The sequence below is a fragment of the Aythya ferina genome, assembly GCF_964211825.1.
Source record: "Aythya ferina genome assembly, chromosome: 2".
NCBI classification, from domain to species: Eukaryota; Metazoa; Chordata; class Aves; order Anseriformes; family Anatidae; genus Aythya; species Aythya ferina.
The window spans coordinates 160,846,834-160,864,562 of NC_140297.1; the positions used below are offsets into that span (position 1 = coordinate 160,846,834).

The window sequence follows — 17,729 nt, forward strand, 5'->3', positions numbered from 1 at the left end:
TCTGGCCCTGCTCCAGCTCCGCCGCCACTAAAAGCCATCTGTGGTGCCAAACACAGAGAGCCAAAGCCACCAGAGGTGTGGGGTGAGGTGGCCCAGTCCAGCTTTCGCTCGTGGGAGCCGGCTGCAGGCCGCAGTCGCTCAGGACCGGGGTGCAGGAAGCTGGAACCTCCCAGCAAGGATTAAAAAAACAAAAAAACAAAAAACAAAAAAAAACAGAAAAACACTACGTGAGGGCAAGAGCAAAGCAAACCTCTTTGAAACAAACGGACGCTTCCTTGGGGAGGGAGCTGAGGACAGTTCACCGAGCTCTGCGGGAGGAGGCTCTGCCCGCTCTGCCGGTGCTGGGGACGGACGGCGCTCGCTGCAGCACAAACCAGTGAAGAAAAAGTGCTCGAGGAAAAGTCCAGCCCGGCTTCAGAGCCACGAGGAGTTTGCAGGTCAGTGCAGCCAATGAGATCAGCGATAAAGTGCAGCAAAGCTTCTCGGAGCCCCCTCCACGGCTGTCCAGAGGCCCCGAGGGGACGTGGGCCGGCGGCACCCGGAGCCAGGAGGCGCCTTGGGCTCAGTTCCTCGTGCTCCGAGGGCACTCCAGTGTACGGCGGGCAGGGCAAGGCGGGGAGCTGGGCGCGGGTGGGATGAGGCAGGGCCAGAGGCACCTGGGAGCAGCTCCGGGCTCTCACATGCAGATCACTTGCAACCTGTGGGCGAGCACACGGCTGTCACCGGCCCGCGGGCCAGCAGGGCGCAGGGCAGGGTGCCGGGAGCAGCGCACGCACCTGTCCTCCTCGATGCTGCCGCTCTCGGCGTCGTGGCCGTCCCTGCTCCCCTCCGTGTCCTCCTCCTCCTCCTCCTCCTCCTCCCCGAGGTCCATATCCAGCTCGTTTCCAGCCTCCGGGCGTGTGTACGCGTACCCGCTGGAGAGAGAAGGGCGGCGTGGTGTGAGCGCCCAGCCGGGGTGTCCGCGGGAGGGGTCCCTGCTCCAGTCTGCAGCGGGCTCGGGGCCCTGCATCCAGCCCCGGCCCCCAGAGGGCACAGGGGGGCTGCCCCCGGGGTGTTGCTGCCCCTGAGCTCGCCCCTCCACAAGCAGCAGCCTGCCAGCAGCTGAGGGGCTGCCCCTTCCTGGGGACCACGGCTCCTGATCGGTGTCTCCAGCGGGTTTAAGTGGTGGCGTGGCTCTTGGGAGGCCAAGGAGGGGGCTGTGCTCGGCTGCACCACCCGCTCGGTGTGCCAGGGTGGGCAGGGGGCAGCTCCCGAGCATTTATCTGCTGCATTCGGCTCGGGGGCCAGCGGGGGCCAAAGTTTCCTCCCCAGCAGGGACGCGGCGTGCAAACGGGCAAAGCGACTCGGTTAGGGTGACTTGGCGGATGTCAGGGGGCCTGACCTGATGGAACGGCAGGTAAAAAAGACAATCCTCTTCAGCCTCTTGTTGTAAAAGAAGTAGTTGAAGGACCAGAGGCTCCCGTCTTCTCCAAAGGGGTCTGAATCCAGGTCGGGGTTGTAGCTGCAACGACAAGCAGAGGGTGTGAGAAACGCTGCACCGGACCCTGCCCCCAGAGCCAACCCCGTCCCAGCCCCTGGTGAGCGTCTGGGGGGTGGAAACTGGGAAGGGGCAAGCCCAGAGCAGCCCCCAGGAGGGGCAGTGGGCAGGGAGTGGGGCGAGTTGGTGTCAGGAGGTCCAGGCTGTGCACACAGAACAGGGGCTGCCTCTGGGCAGTTTTTGGAAGGAGGCTGGGGGGAGGCTGGGGGGAGGCTGGGGGGAGGCTGGGCCCATTCCCAGGGCGCAGGACAGGGACGGCAGCAGCAGCTCCCACAGAGCAGGGAGCCAGAGAACAACAGTGGGCCCCGCTCCGGTCCTCACCCACGGGTGGGCACACCCAAACGTCACCTTTTATTGAGAAAAACCCACTTCTCTACGGGCCACAGTGAGCAGGGAGGGGCCAGGAGCCGCGCCGCAGGGTGAGGGCCCGTCCCGTTACCTGTAGATGTCACACTCGGAAAGGCAAATCTCCTCATCCACAGCATCCCACAGGTGCGGCTTCAGCGCGTTGAAATCCTCACGGACTGCAGAGAAGAGGCTGCAGTTGACAGCGTTCACCACCTGGCACAGAGCGGGGGCCGTCAGAGCAGCAGCAGGGAGCCGCAGCCCCCCCGGCCCCACGCCGCCCCCGCCGCAGCCCCCCACGCACCCAGTTGAGGCTGGGCTCCCGGCTGAACTCGTGGCTCTTGGCAGCGCTGAAGTCGTAGTCGGGGCGGAAGGACTCGTTGAGCGTGGCGATCAGGTAGAAGAGGGTCTTGCGGCTGCACTTGTCGCTCAGGGGCCCCTCCTCGTCCCCGCTCTGACTTTTGCTGAGCCTGGGGGACGCAGCAGCGGGGGCAGGAGAGTCAGAAGCCCGAGCCCTGCCCGCAGGCAGAGCCCCCCCCCTCTCCCCACGGTCCCCCCGTACCTGCTGGGGCTGATCCCCGTGGTCTGCGGGGGCGACAGCGCCTCCAGCACGTGGGGCTGCCCCTCCTGGCAGAACTGCTTGAACATGTGCTTGTCGTCCCCGGCCATCTTGCAGGAGTAGCTCTCGATCCTGCGGGGACACCACGCCAGGCGTGAGGGGAACCCCACCAGGCACCCCCCCGGCACCGGGACCGGTGGCAGCAGCAGCTACGGCCCCACAAAAGGCTTGAGGTGAGCGTGCCCGTGGCTGCGGTGCCTGCCCAAAGCACAGCACCACGAAAAGGGGAGCTGGGGGCAGCCTGAGGAGGGGCCTCGCAGCCAGGACCCCGCAGCCAGGACCAGAAATGCCCCCAGGCTGGCTGAGATCTGGCTCTGTGGCAGCCTGCCCCGCAGAAGGAGCTCTCGGTGCCCCCAGCCCTGATGCTACCGAGTGGCTGGGGAGCAGAGAAGCCCCAAGGAGCCCTCGAGTGAAGCCAAAAAGTGCTGGTGGGTCCCAGCGCCCAGCTTCAGCCCGAGGACTGAAAAGCTCAGGGTCCCCGGCACCCAGCCCACGGCACCCCAGCGAGGCCGGGGGACGGCCAGATGTCATTATCAGTGTGAAATGAGAGCTTCAAATGAACTTCTTCCAGATTTTCAAGCCCCCCAGGCTGCCGGGTGACCCCTCCAGAAGCTCCCCACAGCCCTGCACCAGGGGCTGAGCGGAGCCGTGCGGGGTCCCCTCGGGGAAAGGGGCAGAAACCTCGGTGTGCGGGCACGATCCGAGGGCCCTGCTGCTGCTGGGGGGCTCTTCTCTACAAAAACACCCAAACGCTCCTCATTCCGTACTAACTGGCCTCGCAACGACTGCTGGAGAGCCAGACTTTGAGCTCCAGCACCCAGCCCTCGCCCCGCCGCACCCAGGCCTGGCGGGGCGCACGCAGCCGGTGTCCCCGGTGTCCCCGGTGTCCCCAAGGGCTGCAGGGCGCCGGGGCGAGGAGCACGGGGCCCTCAGGGCTCCAGGAGGGCACCCACCTGCCGATGATGTGGGCGTCTCCGGTCTCCACCGTCAGCTGGGAGTTTATTGCTTCAAAACTTGAGTTCTCCAGCAGCTTCATTGTCCCCGCGTCCGGCTCGGCAGCGATTCCCTGTGCAGCAGCGGCGGCGACGTGTGCGTATCCTGCGGGGGACAGAGACGGCCTCACGTCCTGCCCAAGCCCAGGATGAGCAGTGTGGCCATGCTGTGGCTGCTCGGTGTGCACCAGCAGCAGGCAGGGCACAGTCTGGAAGCCAAACAGCTTTTGGGAGCAGGAGGAGCGGGCTGTGGCAGCCCTGACAGGCCCCGCTCTGCCCCTGCGTGCTGCTATCGCCGCCCTGCGCCCCGTGTGAGCAGAATTTGTGAGATTTCCCCCCGCTTCCCCTTCAGCTGAGTGCCCACAGCGGTGGCTTTGCGAGCTGCCAGGCTCCCCTCGCTCCCCTTGTCCCACGTGAAGGTCACCAGCCCGTTCTGGCCGGCCTGCTTCGCCCTCAAAGCAGAGCAGGGACGTGGCAGACGGGCACGGTGCTGGCGGTGGCGCTGAGCAGGAGAGGCTCCTGGTGCTGCGGGTGCCAGCACCCCGTGGGGACGGCGCAGCCCGGCTCCCCCAGCACGGGCCCCTCGCGGCGCCGGGCTGTAAGAGGAGAACTCGTAAACAGCCCAGGGGGGGCGGCCGCCAGCCTCGGGGACCTCCCCCAACCCGTGCCCCCCGCTGCCCATGGGGTGACCCCACCTGAGGCCACAAGCTCGTGGCACGACGGCACCGAGTGGCGCTGGCAAAGCTCCCCCAGCACTGGGAAACCAGCACAGGGCCCCCCCAGGGCACGGCAGGCGGCAGAGAGAGCCCCAGAGACCCCCCAGCACCCAGCACTGGCTGCTGTAGAGCTCCACGGGACGTGAACAGGGCCAGGCGTGAGGCAGGCAGCAGCTGGGGTTCTGCGGGATGGGATCTGGAGGGGACCCACGCCGAGCTCCTGCCAGCGTTTTTGGAGGAGTTTTTGGGCACGGAGCTCGGCAGCAGGGAATCTTAGAGGCAGCACCACGGGAGGGGCTCTCAAGAGCTCGGCTCAAAGGTTTCGGTTTCGTTCATCTGGGAAGGAAGCCGAGCGGTTTGCATGGGGGCTGTGCCCCAGCCCTGAGGACAGCGGTGAGGAACTGAGCAAAACCTCCCCAAAACTGGCGGTGAGGAGCACAGACAGCAGCAGCTCCTGCTGGGGGGGAAGCCGAGCTCTGAGCCTGGAGCTGCCGGTGCCGAATGACCAGGGCAGAAATCAGCCCCTGTCCCGGGGGCCCCAACACCACCAGCACCCTACAGCACCGGCTGCTGCAAAGAGCCCGTTCTTTTGAGGCAAAGTGTGGTAAATCTGCCTGCGTGGGCAGGTAGGAACCGGAGAGAAGGGTCAGACCCAGAGCTTTGTGTGTGCCTGATGCCCTCCGAGCACAGAGAGCGCTGCGAGGAGCGGGCACTGCGTGGGGACGGGGCCCTGGGACCCCTCAGCAACTGCCCCGAACCCAAAAAGCACCAGGACGGGACCGACACCAAAGCCCTGGCACAGCGGCAGCGCTGCCCAGGGGGTGCCCAGCAGCAGGAGGGGGCGGTCGGGAGCTCGGCCACGGCTCGAGGGGAGCAGGAGCTGAGGGCAGGGGGGTGCCAGGGGCCGGTCCCAGCCCCATAGGGGGGGAGGAGGCGGGGGACGGCCCCCCCAGCAGCTGGGCAGAGCTGATTTTAAACGGGACCGTGATGGAAAGCAGAGCCCCGGCTACAGGGGTCACGGGGCTCACGGCGCGTCCCGAGACGTGCCCCAAAATAGGGCTCCAAAAACCAGTATCCCCCAAACCAGTATCCCCCAAACCAGTGCCCCCAAAAACCAGTGCTGGGAAGTGGGATACGATGTGGGGGGGGGCACCCCAAGCACCGTGCCTGGGAATAACGGAACCACCGGGGCTGGGAGGCCCCCAACAGCCCCCCCACACCCCCCAGTTCCCCCCCACAGCCCCCAGTTTTCCCCCTACCCCCTCCCCCCCCCCGCCGGTGGCCGCCCCGCGCCCCCCCGCCCCGGGGCCTGCCCGCAGCCGCCCCGGCCTGCCCCGCGCGGACTACAACTCCCATGATGCCCCGCGCCCCCCGCGTCGCGTCCGGCCGCTGCACGGCGCCGCAAGGCGCGCCGGGAGATGTAGTCCCGGGGGGGGGCCGCTGGGAGCGGACTTACCGGCGCCTCCCGGTCTCGGCGGCGGCGGGGCCTTCTCCGGGCGGCGGCTCCTTCAGGCTCGGGGTGCCCGTAAGGGGAGGCGTCTCCGGGGAAAGCTCGAGGAGGGCCCGCGGGCCTCGGCCGCCGTCCGCCGTCTCGCGCCGGCCCGCCGGGCCCCCGCCCACCTCGACATGTCCCCGAGCGGCTCGGGACGCAGCGAGCGGCTGAGCGACACCTCCCGCGACCCCCGGGCGGCCCAAACGAGCGAGCGAGCGCGCAGCGACCGGCCGACCGCCCGCCTCCCCCGGCACCGGACGACAACAAGCGGCCGGGCCCCGCCCGCCGCCGCCCGCCCCGAGCGCCTCTCCGCTCCCCATTGGACGACGGCCCTGTTCGTCACCGCGCGGCGCCCCTTCCATTGGCCGAAACCGACGTCACTCAGCACCGCGCTCCCGCCCTCCGAGCGGACAGCGCCGGGCCCCTCCCGCAGCGGGGCGCTCCGAGCCCTGATTGGCTGATGGGGACAAAGACGGGGGGAGCAGCCAATCAGCGGCGGGGCGGGGCGGGGCGCGCGGCACCGCCCGGGAGGGGAGGGGGGGGGGGAGCACCGGGAGCGGCGGGGGGGGGGGGGGGTGCACCGGGAGGGGAGGGGGGGGGGCACCGGGAGCGGGGAGGGGGCACCGAGAGGGATGAGGGGGGGAGGGCACCGGGCTGGGGGGGGGCTGCGGGGCCACATGGAGCCCGTGGGGGCCTCTCCGGTGCCTCCCGGTGCCTCCCGGTGCCCAACCGGGGAGCCCCGAGGCTCCCCGGGACCCCCCCTCCGGTGCCTCCTCCCCCCTCCCCGCCCCGCCCCGCCCCGCCCCGTGCCGGAACCGCGCTCCCCGTAGCGGCGGAAGTGGCGGCGGTGGCGGCGGCGGCGACGATGGCTCTGCCCGGTGCCCCCGCCCCCACCCCGGCCCCGGCCGCGGCCCCGGCGCTGCCGCCGCCGCCGCCGCCGCCCACGGTGCTGATGTCGGTGCGGGTGGCCCTGGAGCAGCCGCCCCGCCGCCCGCCGCCGCCCGCCGCCCTGCTCCGCCTGCAGCTCAGCCTCCAGCCGCAGCCGCAGCCCCGCGCACGGCGCCGCTTCCGCCTCGGGCTGCGCGCGGCGGAGGAGGCCGGGGGCGCGGTGAGAAACGGGGGGGGACGGGGGGGTAACGGGGGTAACGGGGAGGGGTGGTTGGGAGGGGGACGGGGGTGTCCTCGGTGCCCGGGGGGACCGGTTCCTGCAGTGCCCGGTGTCCCCGGTGCCTCGGTTCCCCGCTTCCCCCAGTGTCCGGTGCCCGGTTCCCTGATTCCCAATCCCCGGTTCCCCAGTGCCTGATCCCCGCTGCCCAGTTCCCGGTGCCCGGTACCCGATTCCCAGTGCCCGGTGTCCCCGGTGCCCGGTTCCCGGTGCCCGGTTCCCTGATTCCCAGTGCTCGGTGTCCCAGTTCCCCGGTGTCCCCAGCCCTGGTGCCCGGTTCCCGGTGCCCGGTGCCCAATTCCCGGTGCCCGGTCCCTGATTCCCAACCCCCGGTGCCCCAGTGCCCGGTTCCTGATGCCCAGTTCCTCAGTTCCCCGGTGCCCGGTTCCCAGTGCTCAGTGTCCCGGTTCCCCAGTGTCCCCGATTCCTGGTGCCCGGTTCCCGGTGTCCAGTTCCTGATACCCAGTGCCTGGTGTCCCCGGTGCCTGGTACCCGATTCCCAGTGCTCGGTGTCCCAGTTCCCCAGTGTCCCCAGTCCCTGGTTCCCGGTGCCCAATTCCCAGTGTCCGGTTCCCAATTCCTGTTCCCCCGGTGCCCAATTTCTGGTGCCCAGTGCCCGGTTCCCCAGTGCCCAATTCCCAGTGCCCGATTCCTGGTGCCCGGTTCCCCAGTTCCTCATCCCCAGTTCCCTGATGCCCAGTTCCCCGGTTCCCCCAGTGCTCAATTCCCGGTGTCCAGTGCCCGATTCCCAGTGCTCGCCGTCTCGGTGTCCCAGTTCCCCAGTGTCCCCGATCCCTGGTGCCCAATTCCCGGTGCCTGGTACCTGATTCCCAGTGCTCGGTGTCCCGGTTCCCCAGTGTCCCCAGTCCTGGTGCCCAATTCCCGGTGCCCGGTTCCTGATGCCCAGTTCCTCGGTTCCCCGGTGCCTGATCCCCAGTGCCCAATTCCCAGTGCTCAGTGTCCCAGTTCCCCAGTCCCCCAGTGTCCCCAATTCCTGGTGCCCGGTTCCCGGTGCCCGGTTCCTGATACCCAGTGCCCGGTGTCCCCGGTTCCCCAGTGCCTGATCCCTGGTGCCCGGTGCCCGGTGCCTGATTCCCAGTGCTCGGTGTCCCAGTACCCCAGTGTCCCCAATCCCTGGTGCCTGGTGCCAGGTTCCTCGTCCCCCGGTGCCCAATTCACGATTCCTGGTGCCTGATCCCCAGTGCCCAATTCCCAGTGCCTGGTACCCGATTCCCAGTGCTCGGTGTCCCAGTTCCCCAGTTCCCCAGTGTCCCCAGTCCCTGGTTCCCGGTGCCCAATTCCCAGTGTCCGGTTCCCAATTCCTGTTCCCCCGGTGCCCAATTTCTGGTGCCCAGTGCCCGGTTCCCCAGTGCCCAATTCCCAGTGCCCGATTCCTGGTGCCCGGTTCCCCAGTTCCTCATCCCCAGTTCCCTGATGCCCAGTTCCCCGGTTCCCCCAGTGCTCAATTCCCGGTGTCCAGTGCCCGATTCCCAGTGCTCGCCGTCTCGGTGTCCCAGTTCCCCAGTGTCCCCGATCCCTGGTGCCCAATTCCCGGTGCCCGGTACCTGATTCCCAGTGCTCGGTGTCCCGGTTCCCCAGTGTCCCCAGTCCTGGTGCCCAATTCCCGGTGCCCGGTTCCTGATGCCCAGTTCCTCGGTTCCCCGGTGCCTGATCCCCAGTGCCCAATTCCCAGTGCTCAGTGTCCCAGTTCCCCAGTCCCCCAGTGTCCCAAATTCCTGGTGCCCGGTTCCCGGTGCCCAGTTCCTGATACCCAGTGCCTGGTGTCCCCGGTTCCCCAGTGCCTGATCCCTGGTGCCCAATTCCCGGTGCCCGGTGCCTGATTCCCAGTGCTCGGTGTCCCAGTTCCCCAGTATCCCCAATCCCTGGTGCCCAGTGCCAGGTTCCTCGTCCCCCAGTGCCCAATTCCTGCTGCCCGGTGCCCGGTTCCTGATACCCGGTGCCCAGTTCCCGGTGCCCGGTTCCTTGGTTCCCCAGTGTCCCCAGTGCCTAGTTCCTGATTCCTGGCGCCTGATTCCCAGTTCCCGGTGCCTGCTTCCCTAGTTCCCAGTGCCCAGTTCCCAGTGCTCTGGGGCCTCATCCCCTGTGGCCCTTGCTGCCCGGTGCAGCACCGAGCACGGCCGTGGGCTCTCGGTGGAGCCTTGGGGCTGCCAAACCCCCCCGGTGACTCCCCCAATCCTCACGGGGAGCAGGGGCAGAGGGGAGGCGGCGGCAGAGCCCCCGGTCAACGTGTGCCGGTGCCGGTGCCGCTCTCCGAAGGGGTCTCGGGGAGCTGTGGGTGCCTCCAGCTCAGCCCCCGTGCCCCACCTGAGGACGACCGGGGGTGTTTGGCCTCGCACCGTCCATCCTTGGCCTCTTTGGGGTCGTTCCCACAGCACACGGGGCTGGGGCTGCTCCCCAGGGACCCCAGGGGCTGGCAGAGCCGTGACCCCCCCCCCCCGCCGCTCTGCTCCCCCCAGAGCATCGCCGAGTACGACCTGAAGGACATCTCCTACACCGTCAGGAGCCCCACGTGCCACGAGCTGGTGGTCTTCGGCGCCCTGGACGAGCCGATGGTCTTCAACTTCGAGGAGGAGCGGGAGGCGCAGAAGTGGTGGACGATCGTCAGCAGCTCCCTGCGGGAGGTGCAGAAAGGTCGGTGCCGGGTCCTGGGGGGGGGGGGGGGGACGAAAGCCCTGGGGGGGGGGTTGTGTGTGCCCAGTGCTCCGTTCCTGGCGCCTGGAGGGGCACAATTTTAACATTTATTGTTTTAATATGGTTCCAAATGATTTGGGTGTGCGCCCCACCAGCTGCTTTGGGGAGCGGCGCCGTGCTCCTGGGGGGGGCTGGAAGCCTCTGAGGGGCTCTGAGGGGCTCTGCAGGCTCCGGGCACAGAAGCACGCCGTGTTCAGAGCCCTTCCCATGGCCTGGAGCCTGAAGGAGCTCTGAGGGCTCGTTTGTGGTGTGGAGCACCCGGGGGGCAAGGTGGGCACACGAGGCAGGGCGCTGGGGTGGGAGGGGGGCTGCTGGCCGGGAGGCACAAGGGAGCAGCCCCGGTGGGGCTGGGGGGCGCAGAGCCTCCCCCCTGCATCAGGGCAGCCCCGTGCCCTAAGGAGAGCAGCGGCCGCTGCTGGCAGGGACAGGGGGCTGCCCTCGGGATGGGCTTGGGGTCAGCTCTGCCTTCGCCTCCGAGGGCTCCCCGTGGAGCTGCCTGGGGACGGCCGTGGGTGAGGGTCGCTGCCCCGCTGTGATGCACGGAGTGACTGAATCACCCGGGTGGGAAGAGCCCTCCGAGATCACCCAAACCCCAATCTAACACTACCCAGTCCTCCACTAACCCACATCACCGAGCTCTACATTTAAACATCTTTTAAAGCCCTCCAGGGATGGTGACTCCACCACCTCCCTGGGCAGCCCATCCCAGTGCCTCACAACCCTTTCGGTAAAGAAATTCTTCCTAACATCCAACCCAAACCTCCCCTGGTGCAACTTCAGCCCATTCCCCCTCGTCCTGTCACCAGGGATGTGGGAGAACAGACCAACCCCCCCTCGCTGCAGCCTCCTTTAAGGTACCAATGCCCCCCCTGCTCTTCCTCCAGCCTCAGACAGCAGCTTGCTGCCCCCCCAGGCCTCGTCCCTGCCCGCAGCGGCCGGGGGCAGCTCCGCAGAGGGGGATCCGGAGGAAGCTTTGTTCTCGGAGCTCTCCAGGAAAGGTATTTGAGGGGAGAGGTTTTGTGGCTCCTGACGCGTGCCAGGAGACCAGGGCTCCTCTCCAGGCCCAGCCGCTCCCCGCTCCGGGCCGACAGTTTTGGGTGCAAAGTCCGAATCCCGTGGGATGGAGCTTGCTGTGGGGCGGGGGCTGCGCATCCCGGCTCTCCGGGGGCTCCAGAAACCCCCCGTGGGGCTCCCACCCGTGGTTCTCCGGCCGTGCACACCACAGGGCTCTGCCCATGGGCTGCCCCGCGAGCATCACGCATCCGAGGAGCCTCTGCGGAGCTCCTGGTGCTGTTTGGGGCTGCGCCGTGGGGCTGTGCCGTGCGGTGCCGGCGGCTGCAGGGCTCTCCCTCCTGCCCCCGCAGAGGACCTGGCGCTGCAGCTGGCGCAGGCCATCGAGGACGGTGACGAGGAGGCGGCCGCGCAGTGCGCCGTGGCCCTGGCTCGCCAGCAGGCCACCCTCAGCATCCTGCTGAAGGAGTCCAACTACCCCCCCGACGACATCAGGTGAGCCCCGCTGGCCTGGGGCACGCGCCCCTCCGCGTCCCCTCCGGGGCCCTGCGGTGACGAGGCCAGGGGTGGCGGTTCTGGGATGAAAGAGGGCAGATTTGGGTTGGGTTTAAGGCAGAAAGTCATCGTGGTGAGGGGGGTGAGGACCTGGAGCAGGCTGCCCTGGGAAGTGGTGCCCCATCCTTATCCCGTATCTTAGGGATATGGCTTAGTGGGGACTGTTAGCGTTAGGTCAGAGGTTGGACTCGATGATCCTGAGGTCTCTTCCAGCCTCGAAATTCTGTGATTCTGTGATTCTGTGATCCCTGGAGGTGTTGGTGGGGGGGAGCTGCTCCAGCAGGGGCTGTGCCTGCCCGTGGCCAGGGTCAGGCTGGGTGAGCCGTAAGGTCCCAGACCTGGCTGTGGTCTGCCCCGGGGGGAGCTGTGCATGGGAATACAGAGGTTGTTAGGAAAAGGCGAGGGAACAAAGGGGAGACCCCTGCCCGTGTTGGATACGGGGCAGGGGGGTGATCAGGCACAGAACAGCCTTCTGAGGACGTTGGATGGAAAGTTTAGGGCTGTGGTGTGAGAGAGGCAGCGGGGAGGTGAGCCCTGCAGAGATAAGGAGTGTTTGTCCTCGTGTCCGGGAGCAGATAAGCTGAGAGGCCGAGGGCATTTAGGAAGCAGCAGGTTTCAGGCAGGTGGAAGGGAAGATTTTTTCACACCGTGTCTAAGCCCGTGGTGGAAACGGTTGGCACAGCTGCAAAAAGAGAGAGATTGACAGAGAGTGAACGAAATCGGGGGAAAACAAATCCCATGGGTCTGTCAAACACGAGGTGCAGCCGCCGGCGTGCACGTGGCAGGGTGCTCCGGGCTCGGAGCCCTCGGGTGTCCCAGCCCCGAGCCGGGCAGGCATCCTCTAACAGCACCTCATCTCTGCTCCAGCATGAACGTCGGCGTGGAGGACGCGACGTCGTCTGCCAGCATCGTCCTCAGGGTCCAGCCCCACACTACAATCGCGACGCTCAAGCAGCAGGTACGGAGCCGTACGGAGCCGCGCGGAGCCAGCAGGGCACGGGGCAGGGGCTCGGGGTGCCGAGCCCCAGGAAGGGCCCTGGAGAGCCCCCCTGTGCTGGGGACACGGTGGGTTTACCTCTGCGCTTCTCCCCCTGCCCAGGTGTTCCAGGATTACGGGTTCCACCCCCTGGTGCAGCGGTGGATCATCGGGCAGTGCCTGTGCGTGGACGAGCGGACGGTTTCCTCCTACGGCATCCGCAGGGACGGGGACACGGCCTTCCTCTACCTGCTGTCGGCGAAGAGGGCCGAGCTCACCCGGCAGCGCTACGAGGAGGACCAGGCACAGCTCCTGCTCAACTCCATCGCCTCGCTCGGCGACGGCGCCGCTGCCGGGGAGCAGCGCCAGTACAACACCCTGCCGGCCCCCAGGAAAGGTCCGGGTGCTGCGCCCGTCCCTTTGGCTGGTGGGCAGGAGGGGCAGCCCAGATCCTGCCCAGATCCTGCCCAAATCCTGCCCAAATCCTGCCCAAACCCTCCCTAAATCCCTGCCTTCACACAGAGTGTGGTCTGGTGGTGCCAGGCCATATGGGAGGGAGGGTTTGGGGTGCTGCTGTCACCTCTGCTCCCGTGTGGGTGAGGGCACGTGCGGCCCCAAATGGGGAATTTGGTGCTCTCCTGGCCCCGGGCCCTTGCTCAGACCTTGCCGTGCAGGTGCTGAGGGGCTGAGTGGCCCCTTTGGGGCTGAGCAGAGCCGGGCTGTGGGTGCTGATCCCTCGGCCTCAGGGGCACACCGCGTGTCCGTGCTCTCTGTGCCGAGCTCACCCGGGGGGCTCTGCCCCTCTCCGTGCCGCGGCCGTAACGCGCCGGTGTCCCCGTCTCTCCTGCAGCGTGGGGGAGCGACCCCAGCAGGAAGATGGACATCGGTGAGATCAGCCAGCACCTGGACACGATGCAGATCGGAGACCTTGTCAGCAACCCGTCGGCGTCCGCTGCCACCTCGCTGCCCTCGCCGGTGCAGGTGGGTGGCCCTGCGCCCCCCGAGCCCTGCGCCCCCCGAGCCCTGCGTCCCCTGCACGCTGTTCTGGGTGCTGCTGGCCCCAATTTCGTTCCCATTTCCCTTCCAACACGCTTTTCCCAGCTCCTCACCTCCCCCCTGTTCTCCGCAGGCGGGCTGGTCGTGCCCCAAGTGCACCTTCATCAACAAGCCCACGCGGCCGGGCTGCGAGATGTGCAGCACCGACCGCCCGGACGACTACGTGGTGCCCTGCAGCTACAAGCCCGACGAAACGGAGCTGTGGAGGATCCAGCAGGAGCAGGAGGGGATCCTGCAGTACCAACAGGTACCGGGGCCCACGGCCCAGCCCGGGGAGCGGCCGCTCTCCCTGTTCCCCTGCCAGGCAGGATTTGTCCCTGGCAGTGCTGGAAGGCGTTTCGTGGGCGAGCGGATCCTGCGCCGTGCTGGGAAGCGGGCACAAAACCGTGGGTGGCAGCAAAAAGGGGCTGCTGCAGCCCCTAAATCGTCCCCTGGTGGGGCAGGCAATGCCTGCTGCTGTGCGCAGGGCTCGGCGCCGTGCCGTGATGTGAGCGTGGCGTGCTCTGCTGTCTGCTAGGGGTGGTCACTGCTGGCCCCGCTGCTGTGCCGCCACCTCACGGGGCTCTGACCGGTGTCACCAGCGCTTGTGGCCACCCAAAAAATGGGTGGCAGCTTCGGGCAGGGCAGGGCAGGGTCCCAGGACGGTGGTGCTGCTTCCTCTTGCCTCCTCGCGCAGCAAGGAGCTGTCGGGCTGCGCTGTCTCTGCTGGGAGTTTATTTCCTGCAGGCGCCGTAGAATCGCGCGTGGGGCTCTGCTGGGAGCCCCCACCCCATCGTGGGGGCGCGCTGCGGGGCGTGGGGGGCACCCGGCTCAGCCACTGACCAAAACCTTCTCTTCTTTCTTTTTTCTCTGGTGCTGGGACCCCGCTAGGAAAAGGGAAGGAGAGAGGATGGCTCAGCTGCGCACTGCGTCTTGGGCTCGGGTTCCTTGGATGACTTCATCCACCTGTCCTCCGAATTCTGCTAGCCGCCCCGTGCCCGGCCGACCCGGATGCCCCCTCCCGCCCCCCTGGCCAGGGCCCAGTGCCCGCCGTGCCACCCAAGGGTCCGGGCTGCGGCCACGGCACCTCCCCACGGGTCCTGCCCCACGCAGGGGCTGGGCTCCCCTGGGAGCAGGGAGCACCAGGGGCTGGGGGCCTCGATTGCAGGGCTGAACGCTGCAGGGATGGGGCACAGCTGTGGGGGGAGCTCTGTGGGCTGTGAACCCGGCCCCCCCAGCCCCCTGGGGCTGTGCAGGACGAGGGGAGCCTCGGTGTGCCAAGGGGAGCTTTGGTGTGCCGAGGGACACCTTGGTGTGCCGTCGGGGCTCTGCTTTGCCCTTGGCCACCCAGTTCTCCCCCCAAACACAGCCCCCCCCCACCAGCAGCCCCCTTGGGGGGCTGAGCCCCCTCTGGAGTGGCGCTGGCTGGAGGTGAGCGTGGCCGTGCTGGTGCCACGATGCCTTTGTGAGGGCTCAGGGCAGAGGCAGCAGCACCGGGGGAAGCGCTCGGGGCCGCGGTGGCTCGGGGGAGCAGCGTGCCAGGGCCCCGAGGAACCGTGGTGGCCCTGGGGTGGGAGCTGGATGGGGTCAGGGCAGCAGGGCCAGCCCCCAGCCCTGCAGCACTCACTGTCCCATATTGCACAGGGAATTTGGTGTTTCCAGGTTGTTTTTTGCGTTCAGAAACCTCCCCAGGCCGCGCGGGTCGGGGCTCACCGCGGGGTCTGGGCTCTCAGGGAAGGACGAGCCCCCCAGCTCCGTGCGTGACCGCGCTGCGGGGGCGCAGAGGAACCCTCCCCCCATTAAAGCCTTACCCCCACCAGCGCCGCTGTGCCCTCTGCTTGCGCCGCCGTCACCAATGGGCTGCCCATTGGGGGTGGGGGGGGCTGCTGTTTTGGGGGGTTTCATGGAATTAAATGTTAGAGGAGGCGGTGGGGGCTTGCTTGGGGGGCTGCACAGGAGCAGGGGCAATGGGGCCATCCTGAGCTGCCTGCACCAGGGCACTTAGGGCAGGGCTGGGGCAGCCCCTGTGCGCACAGAAATGTTGAGTGAGGGGGTTTGGGGCTGCGGGGCCGGGCACAGTGCGGGGACACGGAGCTGCTGGGGCGGCTGTGGGGGTCCCATGGGGGTCCCGGGGCTGGAGCAGCTCCGCCGTGGGGCCGGCTGAGGGCTGGGGGTGCTGGGCATGGGCTGGAGAAGGCTCCGGGGGGGCTTCCCGGTGGGCTGTGTGTGCCCAAGGGGGCTGCAGGAGAGCTGGGGGGGCCCTTTGTGGGGCTGTGGGTGGGCTAGGGGGTGGCACCCTGCCCACAACAGGGGTGGCATTAAATGGTCTTTAGGGTCCCTTCTAACCCAAGCCATTCTGTGACTGGACGGGGGGGGGTGGTTTTAAGCCAAAAGAGGGGGGATTGGGGTAGACAGAGGGAAGAAATCCTTCATGCTGAGAAGGGCGAGGCCCCGTCCCAGCCCACCCAGGGGAGCTGGGGGGGGGGTCCCAGCCCCGGCAGTGTTAACGTCGGGCTGGACGGGGCTGGGGGCAGCTTGAGGGGGTGGGCGACGTCCCTGCCCGTGGCTGGGGCTGGACGGGGTGGGCTGTGAGGGCCCCTCGGCCCCAAACTGCTCGGTGGGTCTGCATCGTTTGGGGGGGGAGATGGGGGCCCCACGGCCTCCCCGTGAGCAGGGGCAAAGCAAACGTGGCCAGCCCTGCCCGGGGCACCCAGTGCTGGCAGAGGGGGACCTGGGGGGGGGTGCAGGGGGCTCGGTGGGGACCGGGGCCGGGTGGGGGCCGCTCTCACCCATCCCCTCCCTGCCCGCAGGCGCTGGAGGCCGAGCGGCTGAGGAACTTCCAGCAGCTGCTGCAGCTGGAGGACGAGGTGCTGGTGCCCAACCGCGAGGTGCTGGAGTGCCGCATCTGCTACCAGCACGTCCCCCCGGGCGAGGGGGTGCTGCTGCGCGAGTGCCTGCACAACTTCTGCAGGTAGCGTGGGGCCGAGCGGTGTGGGAAGGGGGGTCCGACCCCGGCAGCCCCCTGCCCCGGCGCTGACGGCTTGCCCGTCGTCCCCGCAGGGACTGCCTGCGCCAGGTCATCAACTACAGCGAGGAGCCCGAGGTGGCCTGCCCCTTCCGCGACGACTCCTACGCCTGCAGCAGCCACCTGCAGGAGCGCGAGATCCGGGCGGTGAGTGGGGCTCGGTGCCCCCACGGGCAGCACCGGGGTGCCCGGGGTCGGGGGGCCGCATCCTGACCCTGCCCCACTCTCAGCTGGTGTCGCCGGAGGAGTACCGGCGCTTCCTGGAGCGGGGCCTGGTGCTGGCGGAGCGGCGCACGCAGAACAGCTTCCACTGCAAGACCACCGACTGCCGCGGCTGGTGCATCTACGAGGACTCGGTGAACGAATTCCGCTGCCCCATCTGCCAGGCCCTCAACTGCCTGCTCTGCAAGGTGAGCGGGGGGGCGGCCCTGCCACCCCCCACCTTTTGGTGCCGTGCCCGGGGAAGGGGGCTTGAGCGCTGCCCCTCTGCTCCCATACCCCCCTCCCAGGCCATCCACGAGGGGAAGAACTGCCGGCAGTACCAGGACGACCTCCAGCTGCGGGCGCAGAACGACGCGGCCGCCCGGCAGACCAGCGACATGCTGCAGGTGGGAGCACCGCGGGGTGCCGGGGTGGATGGGGAGGGGGTGCGCGGGGCTCGTCCTCGCCTCCCTGACCGCTGCATCCTTCTCTCCCCCCCCCCCAGACCCTGGTGCAGCTCGGGGAGGCCATGCACTGCCCCACGTGCCACATCATCGTGCAGAAGAAGGACGGCTGCGACTGGATCCGCTGCACCGTCTGCCAGACCGAGATCTGCTGGGTCACCAAGGGGCCGCGCTGGGGGCCGGGGGTAAGCACCCCTCTTGGTGGAACCCCCCCTTCCCTGCACACCAGCCCCATCCCAGCTCACGGTCCCCGTCCCTGGTCACCGCGGGGCCTGGGGGCTCAGGGCTGGGTGCTCTGGGCCCCCCTGTGACGCCCTGTCCTCTCCTCTCCTCCCCACCAGGGTCCCGGGGACACCAGTGGCGGGTGCCGCTGCAACGTCAACGGGCAGAGGTGCCACCCCCGCTGCCAGAACTGCCACTGAGCGCCTGCCTGGCCCAGCCCCTGGGGATTGGGGGCTCCGAGCAGCCGGGCAGGAGCCGAGCTCCTCGCCCCAGGGACAGCCTGAGGAGCACCAGAGCTGGCGCATGGCCCCAGCAGGGCCCAGAGACGCTGGTGGTCGCAGGGATGGCCCCAGGGCCACGTCCCCCCGGGTGCTGGCGGCAGCCAGGGACGGACAGGAGGGATGTAGGGCTGGAGGGGAGTGGGCGGGGGCCAGGCCCCAGGCGGTGCCGCAGGGTCTCCACGCAGCCTCTGCGGGCAGCCGAGCTCCGCGGGTGCGAGCGGCGCGTCCTGGCGGTGCAGGGCATCCTAATAAAGCTGTGTGCGGTGTGACATCCTAACGAGGCTCTGTACGACACCCTAATAAAGCCCCGTGCCGTGGTGTCCCCTCCAGCCCGCTCACAGCACCGGGGACGGGCGCGATGCGCGCAGCCTCTCGCCCCGC

At 68.5% G+C, this 17,729-nt stretch overlaps 2 protein-coding genes across 2 annotated transcripts; one reads left to right on the forward strand and one right to left on the reverse strand.

The window, feature by feature from the left end:
• Positions 1-228: 228 nt before the first annotated feature.
• Positions 229-5,938, reverse strand: MAF1 (MAF1 homolog, negative regulator of RNA polymerase III). Its single transcript, XM_084509681.1, has 8 exons — positions 5,666-5,938; positions 3,455-3,599; positions 2,445-2,573; positions 2,187-2,352; positions 1,977-2,098; positions 1,382-1,501; positions 777-914; positions 229-698 (listed from the first exon to the last, which is right to left on the reverse strand). The coding sequence occupies exons 2-8, from the start codon at positions 3,535-3,537 to the stop codon at positions 677-679; spliced, it is 780 nt and encodes a 259-aa protein (XP_084365807.1). The 5' UTR covers positions 3,538-3,599; positions 5,666-5,938; the 3' UTR covers positions 229-676.
• A 588-nt stretch (positions 5,939-6,526) lies between these two features.
• On the forward strand, positions 6,527-17,625 carry SHARPIN (SHANK associated RH domain interactor). Its single transcript, XM_084510854.1, has 14 exons — positions 6,527-6,809; positions 9,344-9,518; positions 10,463-10,576; positions 10,943-11,084; positions 12,012-12,102; positions 12,244-12,517; positions 12,971-13,101; positions 13,250-13,423; positions 15,966-16,126; positions 16,216-16,327; positions 16,411-16,590; positions 16,690-16,788; positions 16,887-17,030; positions 17,187-17,625. The coding sequence occupies exons 1-14, from the start codon at positions 6,567-6,569 to the stop codon at positions 17,265-17,267; spliced, it is 2,121 nt and encodes a 706-aa protein (XP_084366980.1). The 5' UTR covers positions 6,527-6,566; the 3' UTR covers positions 17,268-17,625.
• The last annotated feature ends 104 nt before the right edge of the window (positions 17,626-17,729 follow it).